The following is a 17,870-nucleotide window of genomic DNA, read 5'->3' on the forward strand; positions in this document are numbered from 1 at the left end:
GCTGAAAATGTATTGAAATGTTGTGATATAAATTGATTTGTGTGTGGTACACATTTATCAACCATCAGTGATCAATATTTTCCTTATTTTTTGTGTAATATTCCTTAATTAATTATTTATTTGCGTGATAGGCCGAATGAAAGGACTAGACCCACATTACATACCGTAACCCTACATCATTCAATTTTTGATATGTTGTATAAAAAATTCCAATTTTTTTGGGAAAAGAGTATAACATGCAATTGTGATAATAATGATATATACAGTGTATATAAACATTGGGCAATTTTTTGAAAAACTGTGAGTAGAAAGAATTTTGAAATCTTGGCTAGTGGTTGAACAACTAACTATTTGTCGATTTATCAGTATAGCTTTGGACTTTATTTGCAGGGTGTGTATGAAGTTTTAGTAATTCCAATAAAACGGTCGATTTTCAACTTTTTTCATAGTAGGCCGATTTTAGTAAAACTAGCGGCAATTTGAAGATCTTTATTATTACTACAGATTAGCAAAAAATTCAATATGTTTGGCTCATTGTATTTCAAGAAAATGTGCTTTTCTTAGGTAATCTAGTTTTTCTAAAATAGCTCTAACTTCTTACACACTCCACCAAATAAGCCCAATACTATACTAATAACCAATAAATGGTTGATGAGCCAGCAGCTTAAAATTTAGAAATCTATCTTTTGAAGTTGTGCTTGTACAGTTGTTTTTCTGAAATGTAAGAACAGCTGTACACTCCATTTTGAGATGCACTGTACATTGGAGAAATGGCTCTAATGTTAGCCATGGGTTTAAGATTGTGCCCATCGATTGGGCGCGCCGCCGCAGTAAAATCTTTCATGTCGCCGAATAAATTTATGTGAAATGAAAAAATCCGTAGCATCTTTTCGGTAAAATGCATCTTGAACGCGGTGAACTTAGAACTTGTGTGTGGTGCAGTGATTGTCATTTAGTTTTTGGACGTTTGTTCGCACTTTCTCGATCTAGCACATAGGAATGAAGCATTCGGATAGGTAGGTGAATAAGTGACTATTATTAACAACACGATAATATTTGAGCAATTTTTTGAATCTCTGACAGGTCCAAGTTGTGCGGGATTCTACGTCAAATACATTAAAAAAAAAGTTATATGACTACATTCAAATATGTATCAGACTAATTCCAGCATATCATTTATCGCTATCAACTATCGCTATCGCTATCGCCCATTAAAATGTTACGTAATGCAACAGATTGCTTTTTAATACTATGTAATGGTGGACTTTTCTCATACTTAACACTCTGAATACGATGCCTCCGAAAAACGTGTAACGGCAAGATGATTTTGATTGCAAAAAACTTGAAAATAGAGTCGTCTACTTTTTTAAAAAGCGAAAAGAGTTGTTACACGTTTTTTTGAAAGGTGTGTTTGTAGGATTTTGCCAGTGGTGCAAGATCTGTAATTGAGATTAATGGGCACAAATGTTCACAATTAGCCAGAATACAGTCATGGTTTCTATATATGGATCCTGGAGACAACGGAACATCTGTAAAAGTGGACAATCCATGAAACTTATCCTAGAGATCCGTGTTTTTTTAACATTAGGATTTGTGATATAAGAATGAATTTGGGTCATGGACCCAGATGGCCATGGGACCGTCCTCCGGAAGATCAGGAACATCCGTAAAAGTAGTAAATCCACGATCCTGATCCTAGAGCTCCGCGTTTTTTTTTTATAAACATTAGGAACTGTGATGATAGAAAGAATGTGGGCTTGTGACATAAACATGAACCTGGATGGCCATGGGACCGTCCTTCGGAAGATCCGGAACATCCGTAAAAGTGGACAATCCATGAAACTGATCCTAGAGATCCGTGTTTTTTTAACATTAGGATTTGTGATATAAGAATGAATTTGGGTCATGGACCCAGATGGCCATCGGACCGTCCAACAGAAGATCCGGAACGTTCGTGAAAGTGGTAAATCCACGATCCTGATCCTAGAGCTCCGCGTTTTTTTTATAAACATTAGGAACTGTGATGATAGAAAGAATTTGGGCTTGTGACATAAACATGAACCTGGATATCCATAGGACCGTCCTGCGGAGGATCCGGAACATCCGTAAAAGTGCTCCGTGGTTTTCTTGAAAACATTAAGAACTGTGATGATAGAAAGAATTTAGGCTTGTGACATAAACATGGTTCTTGGTGGGTATGGGACCGTTCTCCGAAAGATCCGGAACATTCGTGAAAGTGGAAAATTAACGAAACTGATCCTAGAACTCCGTGGTTTTCTTGAAAACGTTAGGAACTGCGATATTAGAATGATTTTGGGACCCAGATAGCCATCGGAACGTCCTCCGGAAGATCCGAAAAAGTGGTCAATGTATGGAACTGATCCTAGAGCTGCACGGTTTTTTTTTTCGAAAACACTTGGAACTGTCATATATAAATTAATTTACAGTCGTGACATAAACATGTACCCAGAAGGCCATGGGACCGTCCTTCGCAAGATCTAGAACATCTTTAAAAATGGTCAATCCTCGAAACTGATCCTAGAGTTCTACGGTTTTTTTTCGAAAGCATGTGGAACTGCGATATAAGAAATATTTTGGGGTCATGACATAAACATGGACCCAAATGGCCATGGGGCCATTCTCTGGTAAGTCCAGAATATCCATAAGAGAGGTTAATCAATGAAACTGATCCTAGAGCTCCGCAGTTTTTTTTTCAAAAACATTAGGAACTGTGATATAAGAATGAATTTGTGATCGTAACCCAGACAACCAGAATGCACGTATATTCAAAGTTGTTTTCGTGATATACAAACATATATACAAACAAACAATTCATATATAATGCAAAGAAATGACTTATACGTACAAAAGTGGAGGCCATATACGTGCATATTTTAATTTAATTTTAAACGAGTTGATTTAACATCATATACGATTTAATCTGTAATAACAAATTCATTTTGAAAAGTCTTACGATGTAATCCGATTTAATTTGAGATACAGTACTATGGAAAAAGGAGTCATCGCATATCGGTCGCAAATTCGCATTCTATACGATTTAACTTAAACATAATGCGAGGTATGCCATTCTTATATGCGATTTTGACTAAAACTGTAGCAATTTACGATACTGTCTGTACATTATTATACGACTTCTGGTTGTCTGGGAACTTAAATATGATAGATAGCCATGGGACCGTCGTGCGGAAGATCAACAACATCCGTAAAATGGTCACTCCATAAAATTGAGAGGTGGGAGTATTACTATGACGAACACCTCAACGGTGATGCAGCAGAAAAAGGGTTGTAACACTTTGCCATACGACTCCACCAACACGCACTTGACATACTTTTGTAAACAAATTCTGCATGCACGGCCAATGAGAACGACTCAAAAATGATATTTGAGTTCAGGTTACTCATATCAACGAAAGCGTACGTCACTCATAGAATGATTAAATTACGACGCTTTTCCGAGGAAAACTTCTCGAATATGAGGAAAATGGATTGTGGTTTTAGTCTGCCTACTAGAACACTTCTAACCTGTGTACAATTTTCTTATTTTTTTTCTCCATATTCGAGAAGTTTTCCCCGGGAAAGTGACGGAAAATTTACTCAAACTATGAGTGACCTACGTTTTAGCGATTTTGAGTAATCTGAACTCAAATGTGGGTGTCTTTTTTTGTCCAAGTGCGATTGGTTTGGAAAGTTTTTTGACGTAGGACTATGTCTTTGATTTCTATATTGGGGTACACATTGTGAAAACAGAAAATGGAACATGTAACAAAATTATGAAAGTTTTTGATAGTTAATAACTCAGCTGCCCCTGGACCAATTTCAATAATTTTATCATCAGTCGATCAGAAATACTCCTACGCATCTGTTGATTTAATACTTTATCATTTAAAAAATGTCACTATTGAAAAATGCACGAATGTGTAACTGTTGCAATGATAATTAAGATTATCACCGATTGCCTACGAAAAGCGATTTCCCTAACACAGATTTCAAAGTTGAGTTACATACGGTCTCACCAATCACCGCGTGGTAAGTGGCGGTGTTCTCCGGTACACAACGAAAGGCTCCCCGCAAGCAGCTAGCATCATCAGCAGCAGCAGTGCTTTCGGCAAGTGGTGTGGCGTTGAACATTGTTCTCCAGTACACAACGAAAAGCTGTCTGCAAGCAGCGAGTATCCATGCAATCAGCCATGAGTATCCATAGAAGAAAGAAGAAGCCACACCGCTATTGATTGGAATCAGTAGCTCTTCGTGAGTTTCTGTGGGCCATCTATGTCAAACGCGTCATACTGAAGAGTATAAACAGAGAGAACCCCGCTCAAATTCCTATTCCTACACAAAACACAAGCTCCTGCTGCAGTTAACAAATAAGATTTATTATACAGGGTGTTTGGTTCCGGGTTTTACATATTTTCAGGGTAGATAGGGCTCCTTAAGTTATGAAAAAATCCCCACTGCTGGACTAGATCTTTGGTTTTCTCATGTAGTGGTTCATCAGAGAGGGGAAGCTTAGTAATCCCCATTGCCTGCCCGTGGCGCCATTCTATTGCGGCATGAGCCAGCAACGCCGGCCATAAACTTACCGTCTCCAACAATGAAACATGAAATTAAGCCCGCCCACCAGCAGCAAGGTGCAAAAACTAACCAAGGAAAGGGGAGTCATATTTTAACATGCTTAAAATTGTTTTCCTTGCTAAATTGTGAATGTTGTAAGGATGGGAACGAAATTTTTTGATTATTTGGCCCATTGTCACCCCCACTTACGGTTCCAGACATTTTTTCGGAAAATTAAACAAATATAGAGAACTTCAGTCAAGCATAAAAACATCATCACATCATTAAAGCAAAGTTCCGTGAGCGTATGTAAAGTTTTCAAAACTTAAGAAAAATTAAGGAAACTTCAAGGAAATTCAATTAATTTCAGTAAAGCTAGCACTTCAAAAAAAAAAAAAAAATTGAGAAATTAAGAACTTTGAGGGCATTCAAAAATCTTTGGGACAAATCTAATAACGTCAGGAAAGTCTAGACTATTGAAGAAGCTACGAATTAGAGTCGATAATAGAAGGGCAGTTCCATGAACTTCTGCAAAATCTTGAAACTTCAATGAAAATCATAGAACTATAGTAATTATTTCGTTTTTATATCCAAGAAAATCTCGGGAGCTTGAGGAAGTAATAGAAATTTGAGAAAAAAAAACTTCGAAAGCTTTAAAAATACAGAGATCTTCAGAAACATTTTGAGGATTTCATATAAGTCTATGGAACTTAAGGATTTTCCATGAAAATTAGCAGATGCTTGGAATTTCTGCCAAAGAATGTATCAACGAATTGAAAATCGTTAAATGTGATCCACTTATTCAAATTCCACCAAACTGTGGTAGAGAAATTTTCAAAAGCTTTGCAGCAGCTGCCAGTGCAGATTGGATCAACAGAACATTAAATTGAGTGCAACGTATTTTTTTTAATCTAAGAAGAATTAACGTTGCTCCAAAGTGTGATTGCGTCCCATTGGCAGCTATCCATTGTTCCCATGTTTTGAAATCCCTCACCTTCCCCATCCCTGTGTACTCAACACTCAAACGTTTCATTAGAATCGTCACAAAATTCCTCATCCAAAGCGATTCTTCCAATTTAAAACACGTCAACCGTTCAACCATTGAAGAGGATAGCAATCGATACCACCCATCGTAAAACAACACCCATGGTAGGCAGGGTTGCGTCCAGTACCTTCACTCATCATCAATTTCCCTCCCTGGATACGGCCCTGCAACCAAAAACGAAATAAAATAAACGACAGGCCAAAAACTCACAGCAATGATTCACCACATCTGCTTCGACGGCGACGGCGACGATGACAATTGTGTGCTGTAAGCAAAACGAACCACACCACGTCACCTATAGGAACACACCGAGAAAAGGGCAAGGCACAAAATTCCGACCATTTCAAACGGAATCGCTTTTCCGATAATCAAATCTGCTGGCTAGCGCTGGATCTGGTCTGCTGCTATTACTGAGTTGTCATCTCAGCAAAAGTAACGAAACTGTTCCAATTCCCTCACCCATTTCCCCGAGATTCTTTGCTTCTTGCTGCTGGGCACGGATGTATTAGCTGTGAAGACTAGAAACGACGGACGACGTCAACGAGCAAAGATCACCACGGTCGTCGGTCGAGGATTTCAACCATTTTGTTTCAATTGAATTTCATCACCTCGTCGTTTCACCTACCGTAGCTGATTCCTCCGCAAACGAGCTTCAACGGAAATGGACAGAAAGAACAAAAAAAAAAGGTTGTAACACGATGGCCTGTTAAATTCCGACTGTGGTGAGCTGCTTGTGACAGGTCCGGGTTTTCGGACCGGCTTGTAAATGGATGATGGGAAGGAAGGATGAAAAAATCTTAATGGATTTGGAACCGCAAACCGATACGGTTTGGGATGTGTCTCGAAAGGATTTGTATTATTCCGGAGAAATGAAGTTTGTGGTAAAACTAAACATTTGTCTCTGGTGTATTTAAGGAAGATGGATGAAGGTATTTTGTAATTAAGTGTCGAGAAATAAACATTTTTAATGTTTTCTCATAGCTGCGCTTAAGAATTATGTTTGTTCAAGTCCAAACTCCGAAATACTGAGAAAATTTTCGGGTGGAATTTCCTTGATAAGAAGAGGATATTTTCTGAGAAAATTTGAGATGCTTCCATGAAAAACAAAACATCAAAGGAGGTTAAAGGGCTAAGCGTTCAACTGCAGCTCCTTCACATGTTTACCGCTTTGGTGCAGTGAAAAGTGTACTCCTGGGCGGAAATCAACACCACAGTTGCACTTCATCTCAAATTGCCCCAGCTAACGATTTTAATCATCTTTCTCTTTATTTTTCTTGCAGGTGTCCCTGGGAAGCGTAACGAAATCTACTACAACTGCTGTCCGGAGCCTTACATAGATATCACATTTGCCATCATCATTCGGCGGCGGACGTTGTACTATTTTTTTAATTTGATCGTCCCGTGCGTGCTGATAGCGTCGATGGCACTGCTCGGATTCACACTACCGCCGGATTCCGGAGAAAAGTTATCATTAGGTTCGGACAGTGTGGGCATCCATCACCCCTCCCTTAAACAATTCCATTATCTGATCAGAACGATTCGCTTGAATGTTCATGCACATATTTCTCCCGGGGGAGCACTCTGAATCGGGGCAGCTGGAAATTGCTTTCGGTTCCACGAAGTGTCGTCAGTCGGAAAGTGCTTTTTTTGCGTCTTTTATGGTTTAAGCATCAAATTGAAATGTTGTTGTGATATTTTTTTTCGTTATACCTAGATACCTACATATTGTGCAAGCATTTTCCCCGTTGACGATAATTGACCCAACCTGACTGCAGCTGACCCCGATGACGATGGCGTTCCTCTCCATTCCTATCCTGTCCTCAGTCCTCACTTTTCCAGCATCCGAGGATTAATTACCCGTATTTCTGTCTGCTTCCATTTCTCCGGTTATCTTTGTTTCAATTTTATGCGCGCGCTTTATCCTCTTTTTATACGGTGCACTCGGGGATCCGAACGGAACGGAATGGAATGGAACAAATACGACCCTCTTCGTTTGACCATCCAGGTGTAACAATTTTATTATCATTGACTGTATTTTTAAACATGGTTGCTGAAACAATGCCAGCCACGTCGGATGCTGTTCCACTTTTAGGTGAGTATTCGGAGTTGGTCGACTGTGGGCTGAAATTGTTTAACATTTCCTTTGAGAGCATTTCCAAAAAAATAAATAGATTTGAAACTTGATCATACACTCAACGTTAAATTAAATCAAAAAAGCTTAAAAAGTATGCAGATTCCCGCTTCACCTTATTGAGTCCGAACCATGATTACTTTGGCAGTAGTCATGCATGATCAGATTCGAATTCATCTTTCCAGCATTAAATTTTATTCCTTTTGAATATTAATATATAATCAAAGAAGATTAAAATTCAATCAAAAATTATTAAAAATGATTCAAAAATGATTCAAACTTATTCAAAAACCCGAATTTATCCACCTATGGTGTGATCAGACCCTTCTTACTTATTCAAGTTTATTTATTTTCTTGTCATTATCAGTGATCAAGCCCCCCACCCCCGTGTCATCCAGTGACGCTACGCCACTGCCTGGGGGTACCCGGAATATATCCGGGTGTAGTCTATTTGGTGAGGCTACCAATCACCTTATCATCGTATTTTAATGTGATTTAATGGGTTTTAATTCAATTCATATTCAAGCAACTTCCCCGGGGTACCCGGAACATGTCCAAGTGTGTCCAATGTGGTCTGGAACACTTAACACGACTTGCATTGATCTTATTTTTGAATTCTGTAGTAGTTTGATGTGTCGCATGATGGTTTTGATACGTTTTACGTTAAATCCATCGTGAAGGCCCATATTCACCGGATCTTATTCCGGCCATATCTCCGGAACCGGTTCACCGATTCCAAAACCGTTCAATAGCGTTCAATGGGACCCCAAGACCTATCATTTGGCGCCGAGTTTGTCCAAATTGGTTGAGCGGTTGCTGAGAAACGTGAGCGCATTCATTTCGTTACATACACACATACACACACACACACACACACACACACACACACACACACACACACACACACACACACACACACACACACACACACACACACACACACACACACACACACACACACACACACACACACACACACACACACACACACACACACACACACACACACACACACACACACACACACACACACACACACACACACACAGACATGTTCCGATCTCGTCGAGTTGAGTCGAATGGTATATGACACTCGGCCCTCCGGGCCTCGGATCGATAGTCGGTTTTTCAAGTGATATCTATACCCTTCTTTGTAAGAAGGGTAAAAAGATAACATTCAATCTAATCAACCGTGATTTAACTGGGTTTGATATCGGATGATTATTTTTTAGAATGAGAATATTAATTTTTAATCATTCGGTACGATTAAACTGTCAAATTAATTAAATTTCAAGCAAAATGGGAATAGTTTAATTTATCAGTGTAGGCGGCAAGTTAAGGGGACTATGGCACTTTTCACCCTCCCAATAATTTTCTGAATGAGCAAAATATACTTTTGCCCCTCTCTCTCCCCTTATAGTTTTTAAACATTTAAAAAAATTGTCTTGATATATGAAAAAACCTAATCACAAACAAATATTACAGATAAGATGCTATCTCAATGTAAAATTTCAATCCAACCATCAACTCAAATTCAATTTTTGAACATTTTGTCTGGCCCCCGAGTTGGCCCCCAAGTTGACCTCTGAACCGAGGAAGTTAACCGGGAAATCAGAACAACCATGAAAAAACGAGATTTTACAGAGAATTTCAATGCATCCTTAACAAACTTACAATCTTAGGTTAATATTCTTCAAGAATACATTTTTTTTTAATTTTAGAGGTTTTAAACCTGAAGGTTCATTTGCCTCTGATTAAAACTTTAGTTCATAATTCTTATAGTGCATTGAACAGTTTACATTTTATTATGAATTTCAGTAATTTTGTCTCGTTTTCTTTCGCGTTGCTTAGGAGGTTGTTACTTAATCCTATTTCTTCCCTGATATGATCAAATTTTATACAATCAACCAGTATATGCTCAACGGAGAGTTCAGAGTTACATATTTCACAATTGGGGGAACTGATTCTATCGAATAGATGTTTCTTCATCAGCCATGTATGTCCTGTGCGAAGCCGGGTAAAATTCGTTGTTCTCGTCGGTCGTCCCTGTCCGTCCATTTTCAACCGATGGCTTACATTTCTGAAGGAAGGTAGTCCGTTGAGTGATCCATTGTTCTGAAAACCTTCGACGGAAAAGCCCTTGGATCCATTGCGAAACATCAGATGCAGGAACTGATAGGGAAAACGTTCTAGCAGTCCGTCCTCGTTCTGCTGCTTGGTCTGCTTTTTCGTTTTCTGGAATTCCTGAGTGACCAGCAAACCACATTTTTTTTTGCAGCTACTTTTTCGAATGCTTGTAAAAACGGATGATGAAGTTCGCCGCTATCGAGGGCAGCGACGGAACTGGCAGAGTCTGACAAGATTACTGTGGGTGTCCTAGGAGCGTAATGCGCAGCGGCTAAGATGGCTGCAGATTCTGCAGTATAGACGCTGCATTGAGATTGAAGGCTTCTTTCGACAAGAATGCCGGGTCCGATGACTCCAATGCCAACTTCGTTATAGGTTTTTGATCCATCCGTATACATTTTGGTGTACTCGCAATATTTGGTGCTGAGGCGCTCTCGAGTGATGATCCTGGCGTTATTCGTGTTCTGTCCCTTTTTGAAGGCCCTATTGATGGTCCAATCCACCTTGGTACGAGGAAGATTCCAGGGACGGCAACCAATGCGTTGAAGTTTGGCTATAGTTGGGATGTTTTCTCCGCAAATATTAAAGAGTATAGTGTTTGCAGCTCTACGGAAGTGTGGGTATTCGTGGTTGCTTTTTTCTGCTAATCGACAATATTTGCGTATGAACAATTCGGCTAGTCGTAAATCTAGTGGGAGTTCGCCAGCTTCAACGGACAAGCTAAGGATGGGGGAGGATTTAAAAGCTCCTGATGAGACTCTCATCAACTGATTGAAAATAGGCTGCAGTAGACTGGTAAGTTCTGTTCCAAATAATTCAATACCGTATGTTAGCTTTGACATACACACAGCGTTTGTAATTTTCCATAGAGAGGACCTGCTTGCCCTCGGTGCCAAAGCCTTGATGAAGTTTATTCGATTGCGAAGGATTTCTTTTGTTTTTGCGCCATCAATGGTAAACTGGCCTTTCTTGTTAATCCATACTCCCAGGAAGCGAGCAACGTTGACCTCTGGTATGTTTTCACCATCAATAACTATCGCTGTTCTCGAGTTAGCCCATCTGTGTCTGGATCTTTGGCAGACGTGCAGAAGGCATGATTTGGAGGCCGATAGAGAAAAATTTACAGATTTTGCCCATGTATTCACCGCGTCAACAGCATTCGAAAGATGTCGACGTACCGTTGGTAGTTGTTTTCACGATGCAACCAGAACAATGTCGTCAGCGTATACTAGAATGCGGATCTTCTTAGGCACAACTTTAAATACTGTATTCATGGGTAGTAAAAATAACGTTACTGCTAGTACCGAGCCTTGAGGGACGCCATTGTCTTGAGTTTTCTCTGATGAATATGAACCACCGTAGCTGACACAAAATCGTCGATTTTTAAGGAATTCAGTTATACACATTTTAACACGGCGCCCAACATTGAGTTGATTAAGTTGATTTAATATATGTGGGCGCCAAGTTTGATCATATGCCTTCCGAATGTCCAATAGTGCGAATTCCAGGTGGGGTTTTGAGCGTTTGGCCTTTTCTAAGATTTCTCTTAGCTCGGCAAAGTATGTTGACGTTCCACGACCAGCTCGAAGGCATGCTGGTTGGGATGTAGGATATTATTGTCTTCAAGGAATGATATTAACCGATGGTTCACCATGCGTTCGTATATCTTACCAATACAGCTCAGGAGCGTGATGGGACGGTAGTTTTCGACAGAGCTTTGTGAAGTGCCAGGTTTTGGTATGGGTATTACTACACCTTCTCTCCAGCGTTGTGGGAACTTACCCTCGGCCCAGATACGGTTGAAACATCGTAACATCGCCAGTTTGCCAGTGATAGGGAGATGGCGAATCATTGGATATCCAACGTTGTCGCTGCCAGTAGAGTACCCTTTAGCCGAGTCGATGGCTCGTAGAAGTTCTTGAATTGTGAAGTCTGCGTTCATAGCGACATCTTCCTCGGTCTCTAAACTTGAATCCGTGTCCTCGTCGTCTGGTGTACCATCCAAATCAGGAGTTGTTGTTGTTGATGCTTCCTGGAAGTAATTTGCGAATTGTTCAGCGATGACTGCAGGATCCTGTTCATGTTTATTGTCTATCACCAAGCCTCTTTGTCCTGTTTTCTTTTTGCAACATAGTTTATTGAAGTTGTTCCAAAGGATGTCGGCTGACGTATGTGGGTTGAAACTTTGGCAGAAAGCATTCCAAGATTTAAGTTTAGCTTCTGCAATCACTTTCCTGGCAGCAATCCGAGCTTGTTGAAATTTTTCCGGGTTTCTTCCATATTGGGATCTGTTGCTGAGGTTCGCTTCAGGTTACGTAGTGCTTTCCGACGTGCCTTGACTGCAACTTTTACTTCGTCAGTCCACCAGATTTCTGCTTTCCTGGAGGGTCGGCTAGATGTTTTTGGTATAGAAGCTTCAGCGCCTTCAATGATAACATCACTTATCTGGTCAATTGATAGATCTGTGTCTGATTTCAAGGAATCAATAATGGTATTCTCGAATTGGGCCCAATCGGCGTTCTTGTATAGCCAGCGTCTGCGGTGTCCTGTTTCGGAGACTCGGTCTTGGGAGTATACTTTGATAGGAAAGTGGTCGCTGCCATGTGTATCATTTGCGATCGACCAATTCAATTTGCTCGCGAGATTTCTTGAAACCACCGTTAGATCTATCCAAGATGCATTGCCATGGGAAGAGCTTATAAATGTGGGTTCTCCGTTGTTGATGACCACTAGTTGATTATGGACGAACCAGCTTAGTAGTCTTAGACCTCTGCGTGTTGACTTGGGGCTGCCCCAGGCCTCGTGAGCAGCGTTGAAATCACCGCCAATGATATAGTGTGGTTCCATGTTGGTTGTAATGTCATCGAGAGTGTTAATGATGTCTGCATCAGCGCTGTTCGGTGGAATGTAGATAGACACTATAGTAATGTTGAAAGGACTATGCAGACGGGCAGCGCACACAGGAATTTGAGAGCTTGTGTTAATAACGTGATGGGGAACTCCGCTTAGGATTCCGAGCCCTGCTGCACCAGCGCCTTGATTATAATGTCTATTACCAAGATTCCAAGTATATTGCTTTTGGAGGGCTCTGTTTGCATCTTTGCACATCATCTCTGGCAAACCAATAGCAATAGGAGGGTTCTGGAGTACAAGATGTCGTAGTTCTGAATGATTACACCACAAACCGCGGATATTCCATTGAAAGAACAGCATCTTCATGCTGCGCTCGTCGGTGGGGGAGCTGCTGCTACTGTCGTCGTTTTTTGTATTTGATCGTTCGTGGTGAGTTGGTGCGTCAGTATTGCCGTAGATTCCTAGATTGTTGGACAGAACGATGGGGTATGACTGATCGTAAGGTACTAGAGGTGTGGGGGTACTTGCCCAGGGGGATGAGTAGCCCACGTCAACTGCCGCCAGAGGCTCTTCGGATCGAGCCGGAACATCCCTGGTCAGGGCGAAAGAACAGGAAATACATTAGATGCTTTATCGATTTGTCTGCTGCTAGAAGGTTGAATCCGCATTTTATAATAACGATCGTATGATTCGGAATCGTTGAAGGCAGCTGTAGGAAGCGGCCGTGGTGCACTATGCCTTCTTGTTGCTTCAATGTGTAGTTTAGTTCCATTGGTTGTTGGCTGAAGCTGGGGCCTTGTTTCTCCGGTTTCGTTGAGAGCAGCCGAGCTAGTAGTTTTGCAATCAACGGGTAGGAGAAAGACGTCCCGGACTGCCTCCCTATCTAGACTCGCTTCCATCCTAGCAAGTGAGGGGGGTACTACACATTCCCCTCCCCCAAGCTGCTTATTGGTTGACATCGAAGAGATATCGTTTATGGGTAATGTGTTGTTTACGAGAATTCCAATTTCGTTGTCCGTGTCGGTGCAGTGGTTGGTATGCATTACTATTAGAGATTTTCGTAGATTTAATCGTAGTCCGTAGTATATTTTGTGCAGAATATGTAAAAAAGGATGGACTTCGGATGTTTATCTAATTGCATATATAGAGGTACCAGATATGTTTTACAGTCAGCTCAGTGCAATTCATCATTCGCTGCCAGACTGTTGAGCAGTTCAGTCGATTTGAATTCTCTCTAGTTTCGTTCGTTCGTTCGCAAGTCGAATTAGCTCCGCGTTGTATAGTGACGCTCTCGCTGACCCAGCCATGGGTAAGAAATCGCGCGGTAACGCGAGTGCCGGCTTACCGGGAAAACAGACTCTCCCAGGAGACGGCGCGACCACCGAGCCAGCTCAGAAGAAGCAGAAGAAAACCCCATTGCCCGTCCCGACAGGCGTTGCGGACCCGCAGCCGGGGCCTCCCGGAACTAAACGACCCAGACCTGAAGACATCAGCGCCACCGCATCGGCAGCAAAAAAGCTGCTGAGCAACAATCCGTTCTCCGCCCTGCAGAACGGAGCCCAGCCGCAGTCGGACCCTGAGATGGTGCCTAAAAAAGTTAAGTTGCCACCCTTCTATGTGAAGGGCTTCCCTCCCGGGCTATGGGAGCAGCTGGATTTCTACATTAAGCAGGGCCTTCGCTGCACCATTCAACGGTGCACGGAAGGCTACAAACTGATGGTCTCGGCCGAAAATCACTACAACGCAGTCCAGGCCCTCTTGGACAGGATGAAGCTGGAGTACTTCTCCCACGACGTCGAGGCCACCAAGCCGCTGAAAGTGGTGCTGCGCGGGCTCCACGACATGGACACCACCATCTTAATGGACGAGATTAAGGCGAACGGCCTCAAGCCGGTCGAAATCCACAAGATGACCCGCAGCAAGGCCATCAAGTATCGTGACCAGCTCTACTTGGTCCATCTGCAGAAGAACTCCACAACCGTGAAGGATCTCCATACGACACGCACACTGTTCCACATCGTAGTGAAGTGGGAGCGGTATAAGCCAACCCACCGTGGCGTCACTCAGTGCTCGAACTGCCTATTGTTCGGGCACGGCACCAGGAACTGCCGCATGGCCAGCCGCTGCATCAAATGCGGCAAAAACCACAAGATCGACGACTGCGACAGCATCGAGGAAGCCGCTCCCACATGCGCCAACTGCGGTGCTGCCCACAAGGCCACGAGTAAGGCCTGTCCGAAGCGGGCCGAATACGCCGAGATCCGGAAGAAGGCCTCGTCCAACAACCAGCCCGGTCGCAAGAAGGTCCCGGAAAACAACGCGCAGAACTTTCCTCCGTTATCACCGGTCCAACCACGGCCAATTCCAGTGTTGGCGCCGCTCCCGCTCAACCAACAGTTGGCTGCTGCCCAGTCGGCTGCCGCTGCAGTACCCAGTCAAGCCTCCGGCCCATCGACGGATCCCCCTGCTCCGGGATTGGCCGGTACAACCGGTGAAGCTACAGACGATTCTCCGCTGTCAACGGATGAGATCGTCACACTGTTGGCCCAGGCCATCATCATCAAGCGCACCTGCGCAACAAGAACACAACAGCTCCAAGCTATCATCTCCTTCGTCGCTAATTATGGACCGTGAACCCATAAAGATCGCCAACTGGAACGCTCGCTCCGTAGGGGCGAAAAACATTGAGCTTGCAGACTTCCTCCGCAAGCACGACATCGACGTGGGCCTTCTCACCGAGACCCACCTCAAGACCGGTGACAGCTTCTGGCTGCCCGACCACAGCATTGTCCGGCTTGATCGCACCAGCTCCAGGGGGGGCGGTGTCGCGGTCATCATCAAGAAAGGCATCAAGTACTGCACCCTACCCCACTACCGCACTTCCATCATCGAGGCCGTCGGCGTTGAGGTGGAAACATCGACCGGAAACGTCCGGTTCATCGTTGTCTACTGCCCCCGGCAATGTACCGTTAGCAATGGTACAGCACAGCAGTTCAAGAACGACCTTGCCATCATAACCCACACCAATGCCCGCTTCGTAATCGGAGGGGACCTGAACGCCCGGCACGAGGCCTGGCGGAACTACCAGCAGAACCAAAACGGCCGCCTGCTATTCGACCATTCCCAGCATGGTCTCTATTCCGTCTGGTTTCCGGACGAACCAACCTTCACATCACCGGCGGGCAACCCATCGACGCTGGACCTGTTCTTGGCAAACACCAGATTAGCCAAGCCGGTTGCCGTCAACGACCTGAGTTCGGACCACCAACCGGTGCTGACCGAGCTGGGCTACAACGTGGCCCCTGCACCGTGCCAGCGGAAGGACTACCATCGAGTCAACTGGGTCCAGTTTCGACGCGTGGTCGACCGCCACATCGACGACAACCCACCACTCGACACAGTGGAGGACATCGACCGGGCTCTGGAGGGTCTCCATCAAGCCATATCCGTGGCTGACGAAGAGTGCGTTCGACGAGTTCCTGTGAGGGGTAAGTTTCAAGCAATTGATTCCCACACCAAACTCTTGATTCGGCTCAGAAATGTTCGTAGACGCCAGTTTCAGCGGACTGGGGATCTGCAGCGTAAATACGAAATGGTCGATCTGAATCGGCAGATCGCTTCCAGAATGGTCTCAATCCGGAACGAGAGTTTCGGGCGGCTCGTTCAGAACCTGGACGACCGTTCCAGACCATTCTGGAAGGTTGCCAAGGTGCTGAAGTCTCACCCCAAGCCCATTCCACCACTTAGAGTCAATGACGAACGGCTTATCACCAACGAAGAGAAGGCCAATGCAATTGGGGAGCACATTGCCCAATCGCATTTGCTTGGCTCTACAATCCCAAGTCCACTCGAGAACCAGGTTGTGCAGTGCGTCCAGACGTTAGATACCTCCCCTTGTGCCGTCCCTCCAGAAGAACGGATTACAGAGGAACAAATTTGCTCAGCGCTGAAATATAGTAAAAACATGAAGGCTCCCGGGTTTGACGGAATATTCAACCTAGCGTTGAAAAATATCAGCCCGAGGGTCCACTCGCTGCTGGCTGCCATCCTCAACAGATGCTTGGAGCTGCACTACTTTCCAAGCATCTGGAAGGTGGCAAAAATCATCCCGATCCGCAAACCTGGGAAAGACCCTTCACTACCGTCAAGCTACAGACCGATTAGCCTGCTCTCAGCGCTGAGCAAGCTGTTCGAAAAATTGATCCTCAGCCGACTAAACAAGTTTGTGGAGGAACATGACATTCTTCTTCCGGAACAGTTCGGGTTCCGCAAGGGGCATTCCACCAATCATCAGCTAGTGCGGGTGATGAATAACATCCGAAGTAACAATGCTGTATCCAAGTCCACAGCCATGGCCTTGTTAGACGTCGAAAAGGCGTTTGACAATGTCTGGCACGACGGACTTATATACAAGCTTTGTAACTCCAACTTTCCACCATACCTTGTGAAAATCACCCGTAACTATCTCCAGCAAAGGTCGTTCAGGGTGTCGTTGAATAGTTCCCTTTCGGGACAATTTCCGATCCCAGCAGGTGTTCCGCAAGGGAGTCTGCTGGGACCACTGCTTTACAGCATCTACACGTCGGACATCCCTCCTCTAGGAGACGGTTGCGTGTTCTTTCTGTTCGCAGATGACACCGCGATAGCCGTCAAGGGTAGGATGCCTCGTGAAATTACGAACAAGCTGCAACGATGCCTTGACACCTTTACTGATTATGCCACCTCGTGGAAAATCAAAATCAACGCCTCGAAAACCCAAGCGATCATGTTCCTTCACAGACAATCACCAAAACTTAAACCGTCTCCCTCCTGTACCGTAATAATGGATGGTACAAGGGTCGAGTGGTCCACTGATGTTACTTATCTCGGGATGTTGTTCGATGAGAAGCTCCTGTTCCGCTCGCACATAGAGAAAACCCTAGTTAAGTGCTCCGCCTTGGTTAGGTGTTTGTATCCGCTCATTTGCCGCAGATCCCGCCTCTCAAGGCAAAACAAACTGGCTATTTACAAACAGATCATAGCCCCCGCGATCTTCTATGCCGCCCCGGTGTGGGAATCGTGCGCTCAGACCCACAGGAACAAAATCCAGGTTGCACAGAATAGAGTGTTGAGGATGATCCTAGATCGTCCATTCGACACAAG

General features: G+C 43.7%; 1 protein-coding gene across 2 annotated transcripts in view; it reads left to right on the forward strand.

Annotated features, from left to right (window-relative positions):
- LOC135711780 (neuronal acetylcholine receptor subunit alpha-7-like) overlaps positions 1-17,870 on the forward strand; it is a 321,984-nt gene that overhangs the window by 257,570 nt on the left and 46,544 nt on the right. For both annotated transcript variants that reach the window (XM_065234748.1, XM_065234749.1), the window contains exons 7-8: positions 6,898-7,092; positions 7,623-7,709. In XM_065234748.1, coding sequence (XP_065090820.1) covers positions 6,898-7,092; positions 7,623-7,709 — 282 coding nt within the window. The remainder of the gene's footprint in view (positions 1-6,897; positions 7,093-7,622; positions 7,710-17,870) is intronic.

This window comes from Ochlerotatus camptorhynchus, unplaced genomic scaffold, assembly GCF_037179485.1.
Source record: "Ochlerotatus camptorhynchus isolate MF236.1 unplaced genomic scaffold, CSIRO-AGI_Acam_v1.1 ptg000442l, whole genome shotgun sequence".
NCBI classification, from domain to species: domain Eukaryota; kingdom Metazoa; phylum Arthropoda; class Insecta; order Diptera; family Culicidae; genus Ochlerotatus; species Ochlerotatus camptorhynchus.